This window comes from Xyrauchen texanus, chromosome 15 (assembly GCF_025860055.1).
Source record: "Xyrauchen texanus isolate HMW12.3.18 chromosome 15, RBS_HiC_50CHRs, whole genome shotgun sequence".
Lineage (NCBI taxonomy): Eukaryota > Metazoa > Chordata > Actinopteri > Cypriniformes > Catostomidae > Xyrauchen > Xyrauchen texanus.
This window is the reverse complement of record NC_068290.1, coordinates 18,427,837-18,443,006: the sequence shown is the minus strand read 5'-3', so window position 1 is coordinate 18,443,006 and position 15,170 is coordinate 18,427,837. Positions and strand designations below refer to the sequence as shown.

General features: G+C 37.1%; 1 protein-coding gene across 1 annotated transcript; it reads left to right on the top strand.

Annotated features, from left to right (window-relative positions):
• Positions 1-6,336: 6,336 nt before the first annotated feature.
• LOC127655951 (alpha-endosulfine-like) lies at positions 6,337-14,888 on the top strand. Its single transcript, XM_052144050.1, has 3 exons — positions 6,337-6,494; positions 12,067-12,189; positions 12,472-14,888. Exons 1-3 carry the CDS (start codon positions 6,438-6,440, stop codon positions 12,643-12,645), a joined length of 354 nt encoding a protein of 117 aa, XP_052000010.1. The 5' UTR covers positions 6,337-6,437; the 3' UTR covers positions 12,646-14,888.
• Positions 14,889-15,170: the final 282 nt, after the last annotated feature.

Here is a 15,170-nt window from a genome sequence, read left to right as displayed (position 1 = left end):
AGCATCTTGCAGTTGATGGAGATTTGTGGGATGCACATCCAGGGCACGAAGCTCCCATTCCACCACATCCCAAAGATGCTCTATTGGGTTGAGATCTGGTGACTGTGGGGGCCATTTTACTACAGTGAACTCATTGTCATGTTCAAGAAACCAATTTGAAATGATTCGAGCTTTGTGACATGGTGCATTATCCTGCTGGAAGAAGCCATCAGAGGATGGGTACATGGTGGCCATAAAGGGATGGACATGGTCAGAAACAATGCTCAGGTAGGCCGTGGCATTTAAACAATGCCCAATTGGCACTAAGGGGCCTAAAGTGTGCCAAGAAAACATCCCCCACACCATTAAACCACCACCACCACCAGCCTGCATGATGGATCCATGTTCTCATTCTGTTTACACCAAATTCTGACTCTACCATCTGAATGTCTCAACAGAAATCGAGACTCATCAGACCAGGCAACATTTTTCCAGTCTTCAACTGTCCAATTTTGGTGAGCTCTTGCCAATTTTGGTGAGCCTCTTTTTCCTATTTGTAGTGGAGATGAGTGGTACCCGGTGGGGTCTTCTGTTGTTGTAGCCCATCCGCCTCAAGGTTGTGCGTGTTGTGGCTTCACAAATGCTTTGCTGCATACCTCGGTAGTAACGAGTGGTTATTTCAGGCAAAGTTGCTCTTCTATCAGCTTGAATCAGTCGGCCCATTCTCCTCTGACCTCTAGCATCAACAAGGCATTTTTGCCCACAGGACTGCCGCATACTGGATGTTTTTCCCTTTTCACACCATTCTTTGTAAACCCTAGAAATGGTTGTGCGTGAAAATCCCAGTAACTGAGCAGATTGTGAAATACTCAGACCGGCCCGTCTGGCACCAACAACCATGCCACGCTCAAAATGGCTTAAATCACCTTTCTTTCCCATTCTGACATTCAGTTTGGAGTTCAGGAGATTGTCTTGACCAGGACCACACCCCTAAATGCATTGAAGCAACTGCCATGTGATTGGTTGATTAGATAATTGCATTAATGAGAAACTGAACAGGTGTTCCTAATAATCCTTTAGGTGAGTGTATATTGAAATTACCTTTATGATGCATTTCCGCAACTGAAACATCAATACAAAATTAAACAACACAGCATGTAGCATGTGCCAGTATGTTGCTATGAGGCTGTAATATAAGTATTGTGAATGTGTCACTAGTGTCATTTAGATACACTGAATTTGCGCCTCTTCCGGACAGATGGCTGGGGATCTTGGCTTAGCGGGAACTCAAACTGTAAGATCTACAGAAAGGAACTTAATTTAGATGCAAGAACAAGAACACTAGAACAACCAGGTTTAAAATTTTGTCTTATACTTAAAGGGCTAGTTCACCCAAAAATAATAGAAGAATATCTCAGTTATGTAGATTCATACAATACAAGTGAATGGTGACCAGAACTCCAAAAAAGGAGAAAAAGTCAACATAAAAGTAATCCTTCAGACTCCAGTGGTTTAATAAATGTCTTCTGAAGTGATCCAGTTGGTTTTGGGTGAGAACAGACCAAAATATAACTCAATTTCAAGCTCAATTTCACTTACTTTAGCGCCATCTGCAGAGCGCCAAGAGCTTGGAAGTGTAATAGAGCTTGAAATCATGATTGTGCCAAGAGAATACAATTACATGATGTAGAGTGAAAAAGGAGTTCTTTTTTGGTCTGTTCTCACACAAAACCAAATGGATCACATCAGAAGACACTGATTAAACCACTAGAGTCAGATGGATTACTTTTATGTTTACTTTACCTCCTTTTAGGGGCCTTTGGAGTTCTAGTCACCATTCACTTTCTTTGTATGGACCTACAGAACTGTTATATTCTTCTAAAAACATTAATTTGTGTTCAACAGAAGAAAGAAATTCATACATATCTGGGATGGTATGAGGGTGAGTAAATGAGAGAATTTTCATTTTTGGGTGACTATCCCTTTAACACTATCTTTTGGCTATGATCACAGTGAGAGGCTTTAGGAGCCATCTAAGTGAAACATGTTATGGATGCGTATGAATGAAGCCACAAACTGTAAATATTACTTTTGAACTACCTCTTGTCTATTTCATAAACACAAACTGAACAATTATTGAGAAGCTATTCACAAAGTTAGTCACACCAGTCATAATACTGTTGAATCACTGCAGTCCAACCAACCAACACGACAACACAGGGCATGGACAGGAGTTTATGAAAGCAAACTTTTTTATTAGAAAGAAACGAATATTTATGTATAGAAATTTTCGGGGGCCTGATTAGCTCAGTGAATATTGACGCTGACTACCAACCCTGGAGTTGGGAGTTTGAATCCAGGGCATGCTGAGTGACTCCTGCCAGGTCTCCTAAGCAACCAAATTGGCCCAGTTGCTAGGGAGGGCAGAGTCACATGGAGTAACCTCATCGTGGTCATGATTAGGGGTTCTCGCTCTCATTGGGGCACGTGGAAATTTGTGCAAGGATCGGGGAGAGTAGCATGAGCCTCCACATGCTGTGAGTCTCTGCAGTGTCATGCACAGCGAGCAATGTGATAAAATGTGCAGATTGACTGTCTCAGAAGAAGAGGCAACTGAGACTTGTTCTCCACTACCTAGATTGAGGCGAGTAACCACACCACCAAGAGGACCTATTAAGTAGTGGGAATTGGGGATTCCATATTGGCAGAAAAGGGGAGAAAAAAAATTATTCCGCTTATTCCTACCTGAGGCTCAAAGACGTGTCCACTCCTGGTCTTCCTTGCACCCCCCCTTAAGATCAGATTTCCTAACCAGATTGTCCATCTGAAATACATATCACATAAATATACACCACCTCCTGTCACACAGGCTGCAACAGCAGACTTGTATCTTACCTGTGTGGGTGATAAATTCTGTAGTGTTTTCTTTGCATCTGTTATAAGATTCTCCTTGTTACTCCTGTGAGCCTGTTGTGAGCTTTCTTGAGTTTTTGTGAAAGTGACAGACCATAAGAGTTTGTTGCTAAGAGTTGGCAGTGATTTCCTTCACTTCATGTCAAGGTAATTAAACTGGCAACATAAAGTCTAACAATCACCTGAGTATTCAATTTCAGCATCAGTGATTACTTTCTCCTTTGTCATGTACTTCTGTCAGCAGAAAAGCTCAACATTTGAGATGAAATTCACCCAAAAATGGGGATATTTTTTCCATAATTTTCGCACCCGTTCCAAACCTGTATGGCATTCTGTAGGACATAAAAGCTGAAATTTTTAAAGAATATCCTTGGGTAGAGGATAGAGTCACATGGGGTAACTTTCTCGTGGTCACGATAAGGGGTTTTCGCTCTCAATGGGATGCGTGGTAAGTTGTGCGTGGATCACAGAGAGTAGCATAAACTTTCTATACTGAGAGTCTCTGCGGTGTCATGCACAACGAGCCACATGATAAGATGCGCGGATTGACTGTCTCAGAAGCAGAGGCAACTGAGATTGAAGTGAGTAACCGCGCCACCACAAGAACCACTAAGTAGTGGGAATTGGACATTCCAAATTGGGAGAAAAGGGGATAAAAAAAGAAGGAAAAAAAAAATTTTAGTCTGTTTTTCACACAAAGCTACTGTGTGGCTTCAGAAGACTTGGAAGATAGCACATACTTCATGTGGACCACTTTTATGGTGATTTTTTTCTCATTGGAGCTTGACCACCCGCATTCACTTTCATTTTACTGGACAGAGTAGCCAGGATATTCTTTAAATATTGACCTTTTGTGTTCCACTGAAGAAAGAAAGGCATATATGTTTGAAACTGCCTTAGGATGACTATATAATAACAGAAATATTTTTGGGGGGTGAACTATTCATTTAAAGGTTTAGTTCACACAAAAATGTTAATTATCTCATAATTTACTCACCCTCACACCATCCTAGATGTGTAAGATTTTTAGAAAAATATCTCAGCTCTTTAGATCCATACAAATCAAGTGATTGTGATCAGCACTTTAAAGCTCCAAAAAGCACAGATAATTGTAGTTAAAGTAATCCATACATCTCCAGTAGTTAAATTGTTGTCTTAAAGCAAAACTGTCGCTTTGGGTGAGAAACAGATCAATATTTAAGTCTTTTTCACTATAATTGTTTACTTTAGGTCGCTCTCCACTGCATTTCCAGGAGGGATTAATTTTATTATGATTTTTTGTGGTTTTTGGAGCTTTTAAGTATACTGATCACCATCCACTTGCATTTTATGGACCTACAGAGCTAAGATATTCATCTAAAAATCTTCGTTTGTATTCTGCTGAATAAAGAAAGTCATACTTCTCTAGGATGGCATGAGGGTGGGTAAATGATGAAATAATTTTTATTTTTGGATAAACTATCCTTTTAAGGTAAATCTATTGCAGAAAAGGAAATAGTAAGCCTCTGCCAACTATTAAAAGGGCTCCACCTGCTGAACGGAGGTATCAGACATCATTCCATTCTCAAACAATTTCAAAGACCATTTTGTACTCCCACATACTACCACATTGTCATCCACCTATTCACACACATAAACAAATGTATAGTTGTAACTATCACTTTGGCCATCACATTCATCAATCCCAGATGTGTATGACTTTCTTCTGCAAAACACAATTTTTTTTTATAGAACAATATATCAGCTTTGTAGGTCCAGACCTTTGAATCTCCAAAAAGCACATAAAGGCAACATAAAAGTAATCCATACAACTCCAGTGGTTAAATCCATATCCTCAGAAGTGATATGATAAGTGTGTGTAACCCTATTAACTATAATCTCCAATTTCAATTTCAAATTCTTTCACATTTATAATAAAGAAAAGGAATTAAATATTGCTCTGTTTTCACCCACACCTATCATATCAATTCTGAAGACAAGGATTAAACCACTGTAGTTGTATGAATTACATTTATGTGGCCTTTATGTAATTTTGGGAGCTGGTCACCATTAACCAGCATTGTATGTACCAACAGAGCTGAGATATTCTTCTAAAAATCTTTGTTTGTGTTCTTCAGAGGAAAGAAAATCATACACATCTGGGATGGCATGAGGGTGAGTAAGTGATGAGAGAATTTTCATTTGGGGTGAACTATCCCTTTAATCTAGCCATTAGTGGATCATGGATTATTTTGTTTGGTCCGTTTCATGTATCACTTTTATCTCCAACATATTTGTTTCCTTGGGCCTTTTCTGGAAACAGACCCCACAAGTAAGTGATGCTTGAAATAGCAATGGCTAGAAGTCTTCACAAGCACCAGAGACTGGTGTTCAGTGGACACCACATCAGGCAACATATGGCAGCTCTGAAAAACACACAAACACATATCCACTTATTGACATTTACAAATTGACAATCAAAAATATGTTAGCTAAGTTTAGTTAGTGTCATTCAGTTTGTGGTATTGTGTTAACAGTTCAAATAAAATCTTTACCGGAAAGAGGCACCGTTTCTGTTCACTTGTCATGATGTTTGAGACAGTTTCTTAGTCAAAGTCTAAATAGACATAAGAGTAAACAATCAGAAGGCTATCTACAAATATAATGTGTGAGTGAGAGCTACTGGCTACTGCTTTGGCATCGGAACAAATACAATCTGAGACTCTTTTATGTCAAATTTATATTAGTGTAATAAATAAATATTTCCTACAAGATAAAAGTTTTTTAATGACTTTGGCGGCCAGCTAAATTGCAAAAGAAACATAAATATATTCTAAACAACGATAAGAGCAATTGTGCTGTCCTGCCTCATCTCTACCGTTATTCCCCCCATCACTCCCGCCATAAGCGTACTGCGTGACGTCTTGCAAAAAGAAGGAAAAGAGGTGTCGAAACATTAATATCATAATATACTTCAATATGATGTGATACTATAGCCTATGCATTAAAAAAAATTGTCATCGTTAAAATTATTAAATGACCACCATTCTTGCCTAAAACGTTGAACATAGTGAGTTTGTGAAGAACATAAGCTAAATTGTCATAATTTTCCACAGATTATAATATATTTGCTTGCTTGCATATTTGCTTGTATATTTGCATAACTGTATATGAAGTAGGCCTTGAGAAGTTTCCAGCATAGCATAACTCTCTCTTCTTAGATAACAATACGTGTAACATACTGAAAATCATTAAGAAATAATATTAACTTCGTCCCTGTATCATTTAATTTGGTGCGCTCGCAAAAAACAATTGTACACAATCATTGGTCACTTGTTTATTTTGAAACGTTTCTTAAAAATGTACTGGCTGCTTCACCTGTCTCTCAAATATAAAGCCAGGTTTCTATTGGCTTTTCCACTGCGTTTCCGTCCTACAATGTAACGTCACTGCAGCTAACGCCATTTTGATACTCAACACCGTGGGTGGATCAGATCGAGCACGGATATACAGCAAATTTAGGTCTCCAATACTTTGATTGATTGGTCAGCAAAAGCTGAACAGCCATGTCATCTGACAACCAGGACACAGAGACACATACGGAGCAGCTAGACGAGAATCAGGTGGGGATTCGTTTGGGGCTGCGCCTCGCTCTTTAGTCTCTTGTGGTGTCTTTAGACTGGCATCATGATTAATGCGCTGTTTATATTAAAATAGCTGCTGTCTCACTGCTAACTGACGAAGTCAACCTATATTTTATCGGATTCTCTGCTTGTTGATACACTGAACTGTCATCTGAATGAGTTGAAGAATGTGATGGCCGAGCATTTTGCAAGCACGAGTTTCTTTTTGATTCGTTAATTTGTGCAGACGTCACGAAATAGCGGCTTTTGATTGGTCCATCCTGTCATTTTCGGATTCGTCACACCTGTACCAACCTGATGTGACACTTTTAAATGATTTTTTGCAAAGTTGTTCTGTAACAGTAATATGATTGTTTATAACTGGTTGTAGGATTTTTTATAACTGCGTCTGATATTCATTCAGTGTCGTAGAAACCATGATCGAATTAGAAAGACCTGCATACATATAAAGACAGTTTATTGATAATATTGAGATGGAATGGTATTCATCAGCAAGGGAAAAAAAGTCACACGTAAAAAAAAAAAAACTAGTTTTGACCTTGGCAACTTCTCAGCCTAGCATGCATTTTCACCAGGTGGTACTGAATATAGCAGCCCAAAAAAGTATTTTTATAGATAGTAGTGAATCAGCATACTCGATTAAACCTCTCTACTGAGAACATCTCTCTCTGAGGACAGGAACTCAGAAGAGTCTGTTTCTTCACAAATAACTGTGTCTAGAAGAAATCATTTTTAACACTTGATTATGATCATACAATTCTGGCGTCGTTTTTCTCTCTGGTTAGACATCTCAATGTGCATGCGGGAATAAACTTTAATTGATCTGCCTTGGCCATACTAGAGCTCTGTAAATGTGTTTTTAATAGCATCTTTTTAAGACTTTGTAGAGTTTGTGTTAAACTGGTATGAGAAACCATATAGATTCTGCTTTTGTGTTTTAAAATACCGTTCTATGATTTGTTTGACTCATAGGGTGTATCATGTAGCACATGAACTGGTAGCCATGCAAGTGAGGTCTTGCAAACCTGTTTTTCTGGGGAATTGCCTTTTACAGTCATGCAAATGTTTCTTTTAGCAAGCCTTGCATGTGTTCAGGAACATGCCACTTGTTGAGGCCCGGTCTTGGTATTTGCAAAAAATGGCCTTTATCTCCAGCCATGCAGTCCTAAATGAAAGCATATAAAAGCGTCATTATTTCACATCATTAGCCTTCCCTCAAGGTAGTGTTTTGTTCATTCACGTTGTTTTGTCCAGACCTCAGTCCTTTTAATCGGTCCTTTTCCTGTCATTCAAAACAGCCACACGACTAGTAAGTTTCCAAGTCATTTTACCCCACATCAAAATTGAGGTGTTTGAAGATGTTTAAAATAACAATCTAAAGTGTGTAATTTCTGAGACACTAGCGCCACCAAACCGAATTACAAAAAGAAACAATGTTTCCAAAACAGCTTTGTGAATAAGCCTCTCATCTGCTGTTGTTCAAATAGTTCAGCCCCAACTTACACCATTGGTTGAGTAACGTTGTTGGGTGGGGTCTAAGCAGTCACTCAAAACAAACACAGAATTTTATTGCACTAGAGAGACACCATGTTTACAGTTTTCGAGAACATTTACATATCAATGGCTGGCATATAGTTTTCTCTGCATATAAAGCTTGGACAGAAGAAAGTATTTTAACATTGAAAAAGTTATATACTTCAGCTTTAAATTTAGTTGCAGTGGTAACAGAATTTGTATATGTAGTGATACTACATGCAATACCATTCTCATTGACCGTTTTAATTTCTGTCCAGCTGTATTTCTGTTATGTTTTAAGGTTAGCAAAGCATTAGAAATAAAAACGCCTAAACGCCTTGAGCTTGGTTGTACACCAAGATAAACATTGCAGTTGTACCTTGCCCTGATATTTGATAAAGCGACCACACCTTTAGGGAATTGCAGGAAGAACAATATCCTGTTGAAAGGGGTTGTATATTAATATAATAAAACAACAATAATATACAACCCTGCTGTAAGATTTATGGCAAAGTTGATGGTGATTGCAGGGATACACCGATCAGGATCTTTACCGCAGATAAGATCACAGATGTTCTTGTCACCTGATCGGCTGATACCGATCCTGATATCGATCATTTCACCTTTTATCAGGATCTCGGTCATAACTGGTGATAAAGGGGATTAATAAAGTCAGAAGTTTAGAGTCCGTTTATATACACTTGGGTTGAATTCAATAAAAAAAAAATGTTTAACTACTCCACAGATTTAATATTAGCTCACTATAGTTTTGGCAAGTCGTTTAGGACATCAACTTTGTGCATGACTTGAGTAATTTTTCCAACAATTGTTTACAGACTGATTGTTTCACTTTTATTTGACTATATCACAATTCCAGTGGGTCAGAAGTTTACATTCACTAAGTTATCTTTGCTTTTAAACGGCTTGGAAAATTCCTCAAAATGATGGCAAATTTTAGACAATTAGCTTCTGATTGGAGGTATTCCTGTGGATGTATTTTAATGCCTACCTTCAAATGCAGTGCCTCTGCTAGACATCATGGAGAAATCAAAAGAAATCAGCCCAGACTAGGGCTGGGTGAAATGGCAAAAAATATTATCACAATATTCTTTTTCATATCATTCGATATCTATATTTATCACGATATTCAATCACATTTGCAAATTTTTATAATTTCCAAAAAAAGAAGAGAAAACAAAATCCTAAACCATCTAAATAGTCTTTACAAAACTGCGTTGGGGACCCAGACACCACCAATGCAGTGGTGTCTGAGGGATCTTCTATGAAAATATTACAATATTTTATAGTTTATCAATTGAGTGCAGTTGGATATGAGTGTTATTAGATGATCTGTTCATTTTGAATCATAATGAAGGTGTGTGTGTGTGTGTGTGTGTGTGTGTGTGTGTGTGTGTGTGTGTGTGTGTGTGTGTGTGTGTGTGTGTGTGTGTGTGTGTGTGTGTGTGCGTGATTATATTACATTTCAAATTATTTTTATATTCCTTTACATACAGATATCCAAGTATGGGGGCATAGAAGCCCTTGTGACTGAGGAATGATACTGTATGGAGGTTCAGGGGTACCTCTAGAGAGAAACTTTTAAAAATGTAAAAGTCTGAATGGACCATTTTTCTATTTTCATTAAATGGAGAAAGACTTTGCTATAAACTAGTAATTGTTTTGTCATTCATCCTTGTCAGAGATGATGAAATCTGTTTCACAAAATTAGAACAAAAATCTATTTCTTTATTATTAAAGGCTTGGAACATGCTGATTAATAAAACTAAATTTAGAAAAATCTTTATGGTCTAAAGACGCCCTGGAAACACGCAACTCATGTTTACTCGCATGTGGGGAAAAGAGGAAGTGGGTGCGGACCGGGACGGGGCATCAGTGAAGCGTGTTTCAGTGCTAGAGAAAAATATTCAAGAATACAGCGCAGAAAGATCAGATATGATGTAACCGGCACTTGTTTTGTTCCGCTTTTCACTAGAAACAACGAGTGGGCGTAACTGGCGTCATGATGTCTTGCAATCAAGATGGAATCAATTTGGGATCCGGAAAGTGGTGACCTGCGTAGCGGGGGCTATAGCAACATTCTGAGGCTGCGTTTCCACTGACGCGGAAGAAATCTGCTCAAGCCACTCCCAACGCTAGGGAACCACTTGCCCCGCACTGCTGTCAATTTTACAATCCAAAACATACGATAAGAAAGCCAAACTGCTAGCGTTTTTAGCAACACGCATGTCTAGATGTAGAACACAGCCTAAATATCGAAAATTACTCAAAAGCTTATCGTCGATGTCATGGAGTGTTTTTTTTTATCGCGATAAATATTGATATCGTTTTATCGCCCAGCCCTAGCCCAGACCTCAGAAAAAATTGTGGACCTCCACTAGTCTGATTCCTACTTGGGAGCAATTTCCAAATGCTTGAAGGTAGCACGCTCATCTGTACAAAGAATATTACGCAAGTATAAACATCATGGGACCACGCAGCCATCATACCGCTCAGGAAGGTATGTTTCCTAGAGTTGAACTTAGTTTGGTGCGAAAAGTGCAAATCATGCCCAGAACAACAGCAAAGGACCTTGTTAAGATGCTGGAGGAATCAGGTAGACAAGTATCTTAATGTTTCATATATCAACATAACCTGAAAGGCTCTTCAGCAAGGAAGCCACCATAAAAAAGCCAGACTAGTTTGTAAGTGCCCAAGTTAAACAAATTAAAGGTAATGGTACCAAATACTAACAAAGTGTATGTAAACTTCTGACCCACTGGGAATGTGATGAAAGAAATAATAGCTGAAATAAATCATTCACTCTACTATTATTCTGACATTTCACATTTTTTAAATAAAGTAGTGATCCTAACTGACCTAAGACAGAATGTTTTCTACGATTAAATGTCAGGAATTGTAAAAAACTGAGTTTAAATGTATTTGGCTAAGGGGTATGTAAACTTCTGATTTGGGATGTATGTAAGTTTTTGGCAAACTGTCACTATTATTTATTTTTTTCTCTTCCCAGTAATATCACTTTGCCTAGCATTTGCTGACAAAAAAAAGTTTAAAAGGCTTATTAAAACATAAAATAAGCCATTAAAACAAGTATAGACTAACAAAATATTCTCTATATTAAGATTGATAACCCTATAAAAATGAAGCGTAGTGTCAAACTAAAGGTAAACTGATAACCAATTTGTGCAATTAAACACAATTTTACATTTTTGTTTTTCGATTCATTGTCATTATTTCATATAATTATTATTAATCCTTGTTTAATTTTTGCATCATATTTAACACATTATATTGTGGTATCTTAATGTTGTATAATTAATTATTGTATTTATAAATTCCTTCCTTGTCTTTTCATTTTGTTGGATGATTGTATTAATAGTTAATTTTTCACTTGTTGCTGCTTGAACTTTAATGAGGGGAACATGCGCTCTTTCATGAGGGCAAGAGACGAAAGCAAAGTGGAGAAAGAGTGCATGTTTCTGGACTCTACGGGTGCTACTATTGTTAATAGATTAATTGGGAAATATTTAATACATTTTTTTGAATTACACCACATCTTGTTACTTGTGTTATTACTGAGATGCTTATGCTCAGAAGAGATAACCAGTAGCCACCTGGAATGATGATATGGACTATCACAGCTTGCTCCGTTTTCCCTTTGCCATGTCGCATGTGGAATGCTAAATTAACAGGACAGTGCATTAACTTTTCATATTCGCCATACCTTTCCCACTGCATCATTCTTAAGTTACTGCTGAATCATGTTTGTTGTCATGATGCCATGATGGTGCTGTTGAAGTCTTAAAGGAGCCATGACCGATATGACTGGAGTCTTCATCTCAAATGAGTTGCATGATTTATATACTATTTTAAAAAATAAATAAAAAAAAAATCAAATTTTTTTAATGAGGAAGAAATGTAAGTTCACCTTTTTAAACAAGGGTGTTTCATGTGAACGCCACTCATTTTGGTACTTATGTGTACTCTCCACTGATTACAATCAAAAAATCTTTCTCAGGAATCTCAGGACACAAACTCAAACCCTGTGCAGACCGAGGAGGCCAAATTGAAAGCCAAGTATCCCAACTTGGGTCAAAAGCCAGGCGGCTCTGACTTCCTGATGAAGAGGCTGCAGAAAGGGGTAAGCAGAGAAACAATTGAAAAATACACCGGAGTATACAATACAGAATACAGGAGTATTGTGTAAAAAACATTAAAAAAAATAAATAAATATGCAACATAACCAAAGCACAATGAACTAACTAAACAAACAAGACAGAGTCTAAATTTGTTAGGATCATTTTTATTAGCGTTAACAACCCTAATTAACATAAAGGTAAATCATTTTTTTTTTGGTGTGTATACATAAGCATGTATAGCATTTTTAAATAGCCCAAGTCATGAATTATTTTTTGTTTTTCAGCAAAAGTATTTTGACTCAGGAGATTACAACATGGCCAAGGCAAAGATGAAGAACAAACAGTTGCCTGCTGCTGCTGGTCCAGACAAGAACATCGTCACTGGAGATCACATTCCAACCCCACAAGATCTTCCACAAAGAAAGTCCTCACTGGTTACAAGTAAACTGGCTGGCTAACGTCACCCATAGGTTCTAAATAAACCCTCCGACCAAACTTCCAAAATGTTTCCCAAAACCTCCCCAGCTCTGCCTGAACAGCTTCATCAGGACTGGTTATCCATTTTTAGTTTGATTTGTCAGGGTGTAGAGTTTTGCTCTCCTTTCCCTTCCACTTCAATAGGTCTCTCCAACCAACCTATAATTGCCTTTTCAGTGTCCCAAATAGGGAAGCAAAAACTAAACTCTCAGTATTCCAGGCCCCAGTGGAGCATGATGCACTTTACTCTGTGTACCCTGTACATCAGTAAAATTAAGAACAAACCCCTGAAGACTTTATTCAATTCTGTTAGATGCTTTTAAATATTTAATTAATGTGTCAAATTATTCACAACTAATGACAATTTGAGATTGTTTTTAGAGGCATTGTTTTATAGAGATAATACTTGATAGCCATTGGTCCCAGATGTACATCAGCAGCCCTCTACTTACAGTGACACGACAAAAGTATGAATGTTTTCTAAGAATTACTTAATGGTCAGATTGATATTGGTAAAAACGTGTGAGGGTAGTTGTATAGCCTTCATCCACTCTTCTACCTTTCACTCCTTTCAGGATGGCTCAGTTGAACCAAATAACAGCTGCTTACAGGCGTGATTATTTTACTATTCACAGCCTTCACCCACCATGGTAGGATCTGAGAAAGCGGTTCCAACCAGCCTGATTAGAATATTGTAATCACAGCTTTTGGGTGTAAACCGAGAACGTTGTAATTAATTGATAATAGAAAAGAGCTGAAATGGTCTTTGTATGTGGTATGATAATCAAAGGGCCTTAGGAAAATAATCTCATCATGGGATATGGTTTCTCTTTTGAAGCCCAAGCATGCCTGCTTATAACTGCATAAAAAGTTTGCAGTCTCTTTATGTATGTTCATGAAAATTAGTTACTTTATATGTTGAATCATAGGCCATTCAATGTTCCTTTTAAACTAACTACTGTTTATTTATTAATGGGATTATTTTGTGAAATCCTATGCTTTTCTTATGTAGTGTGATGTCCCATTTAATCATCTGAGATAATAGGATCAGAGCATCTGGCTTGTTTTATCAAAAGGACTGATCTTAGTGAGTATCCTGAGGTCTGAGGTGCAGAATAATTACAAAATAATCTGGATAGTGTTTATCTACTTGAACTTGTCACTGGAATTGCATGTTCAAACTTGTTTAAACATCCTCTGAGTATTGGAAAATATTACCTATCTATTGCTTTTGCACCATGAAACATTTCATTGGTGACATGAGATGAGAGTTATGAACAAACATGAGACGTACCAATGGCTTTGGGGAATTTTATATCATTTGACCCATTTTTGTGTGGGTTGTTTCAGTATTTGCATAGTCTAATTAAAAACCAAATTTTACCTACACATGGCCTGAAGGTTAATTTAAAAACATGTATATTACTGCATGTTATTTTAGGGTACAAAAATAAAAAATACTTATCTAACTATAAGGGAATTTACTAGGGATTTAATTATTATTATTATTATTATTATTATTATTTTCAAATAAGGTTGTGCTGGCAGAAGTTGGCAATACATCAGGGAAATATGATGGTTTTACAGTTAGACTTGATGGTATGTGTGGATGTACAATGTTCCTTTGAGGAATGCATTATTGCACAATGCTAGGAGATAATCTTATTTGTGCTGCAGCCAAATTGTAAATAATTAAACTGCATCTGGTGTCATAATTGTGCATTTGTCTTGCAGTATCAGACTCCATTGTCTTTAGAAAATATGCTTTCTACTATTCACAAAGTTTGTGTTGAATATCTGTTTCAATCCCCCCACACACACACACTTTTAAATTGTTTGATTAAAATCAGACAGTTATAAACTAAAAACCATCATGATGTTAAACCTTCCACTATACTGCAATGTAATATCCTTTGTATCTACTTGTAAACTCAACTTAAAGCTCTATAAACAGACACACAAATATTTATTCATGACTTAAATACTTTATGAAGCATTTGTTATATAATTTTTGTGTTCACTTTATAAATGCATTATTGTTTCAGATTTTTTACTTGAATTATTTGTTTGAAAAGGTTACAGTGTCATCTGGGCAGTTCAAAATTATATTTACATGGAAAGATGGGGACTCAAAGCAAATAGATGTTTAAAATAAATGTTGGAGCAATGTCAGAACCTCAAATAAAATTTTACATTAATAGCAGAAGTAGCATTGTGGAATTTGTGAAGCTTTTTAATTATAGCATATGTTGCGATTGTTCTAACGAAATATCAATTTATGTTTTGTTTTATGCGTGCACTGGTTGTAAGGAGACCACTAATAGAGCGATGGCTAGGTGGATAGAATTAATTAAAAGTGCAATAAATCCTATATAGGCCTAAGGCTATTACAGAGACGTCTTCCGTGCTTATCACTAGGGGGAGCACTATGCTTAAAAAAATAAATGTGGAGCTAAGGCGATTTTTTTTAACTCAAATACGTCAGCGCTACTCAACACGCGTGCCG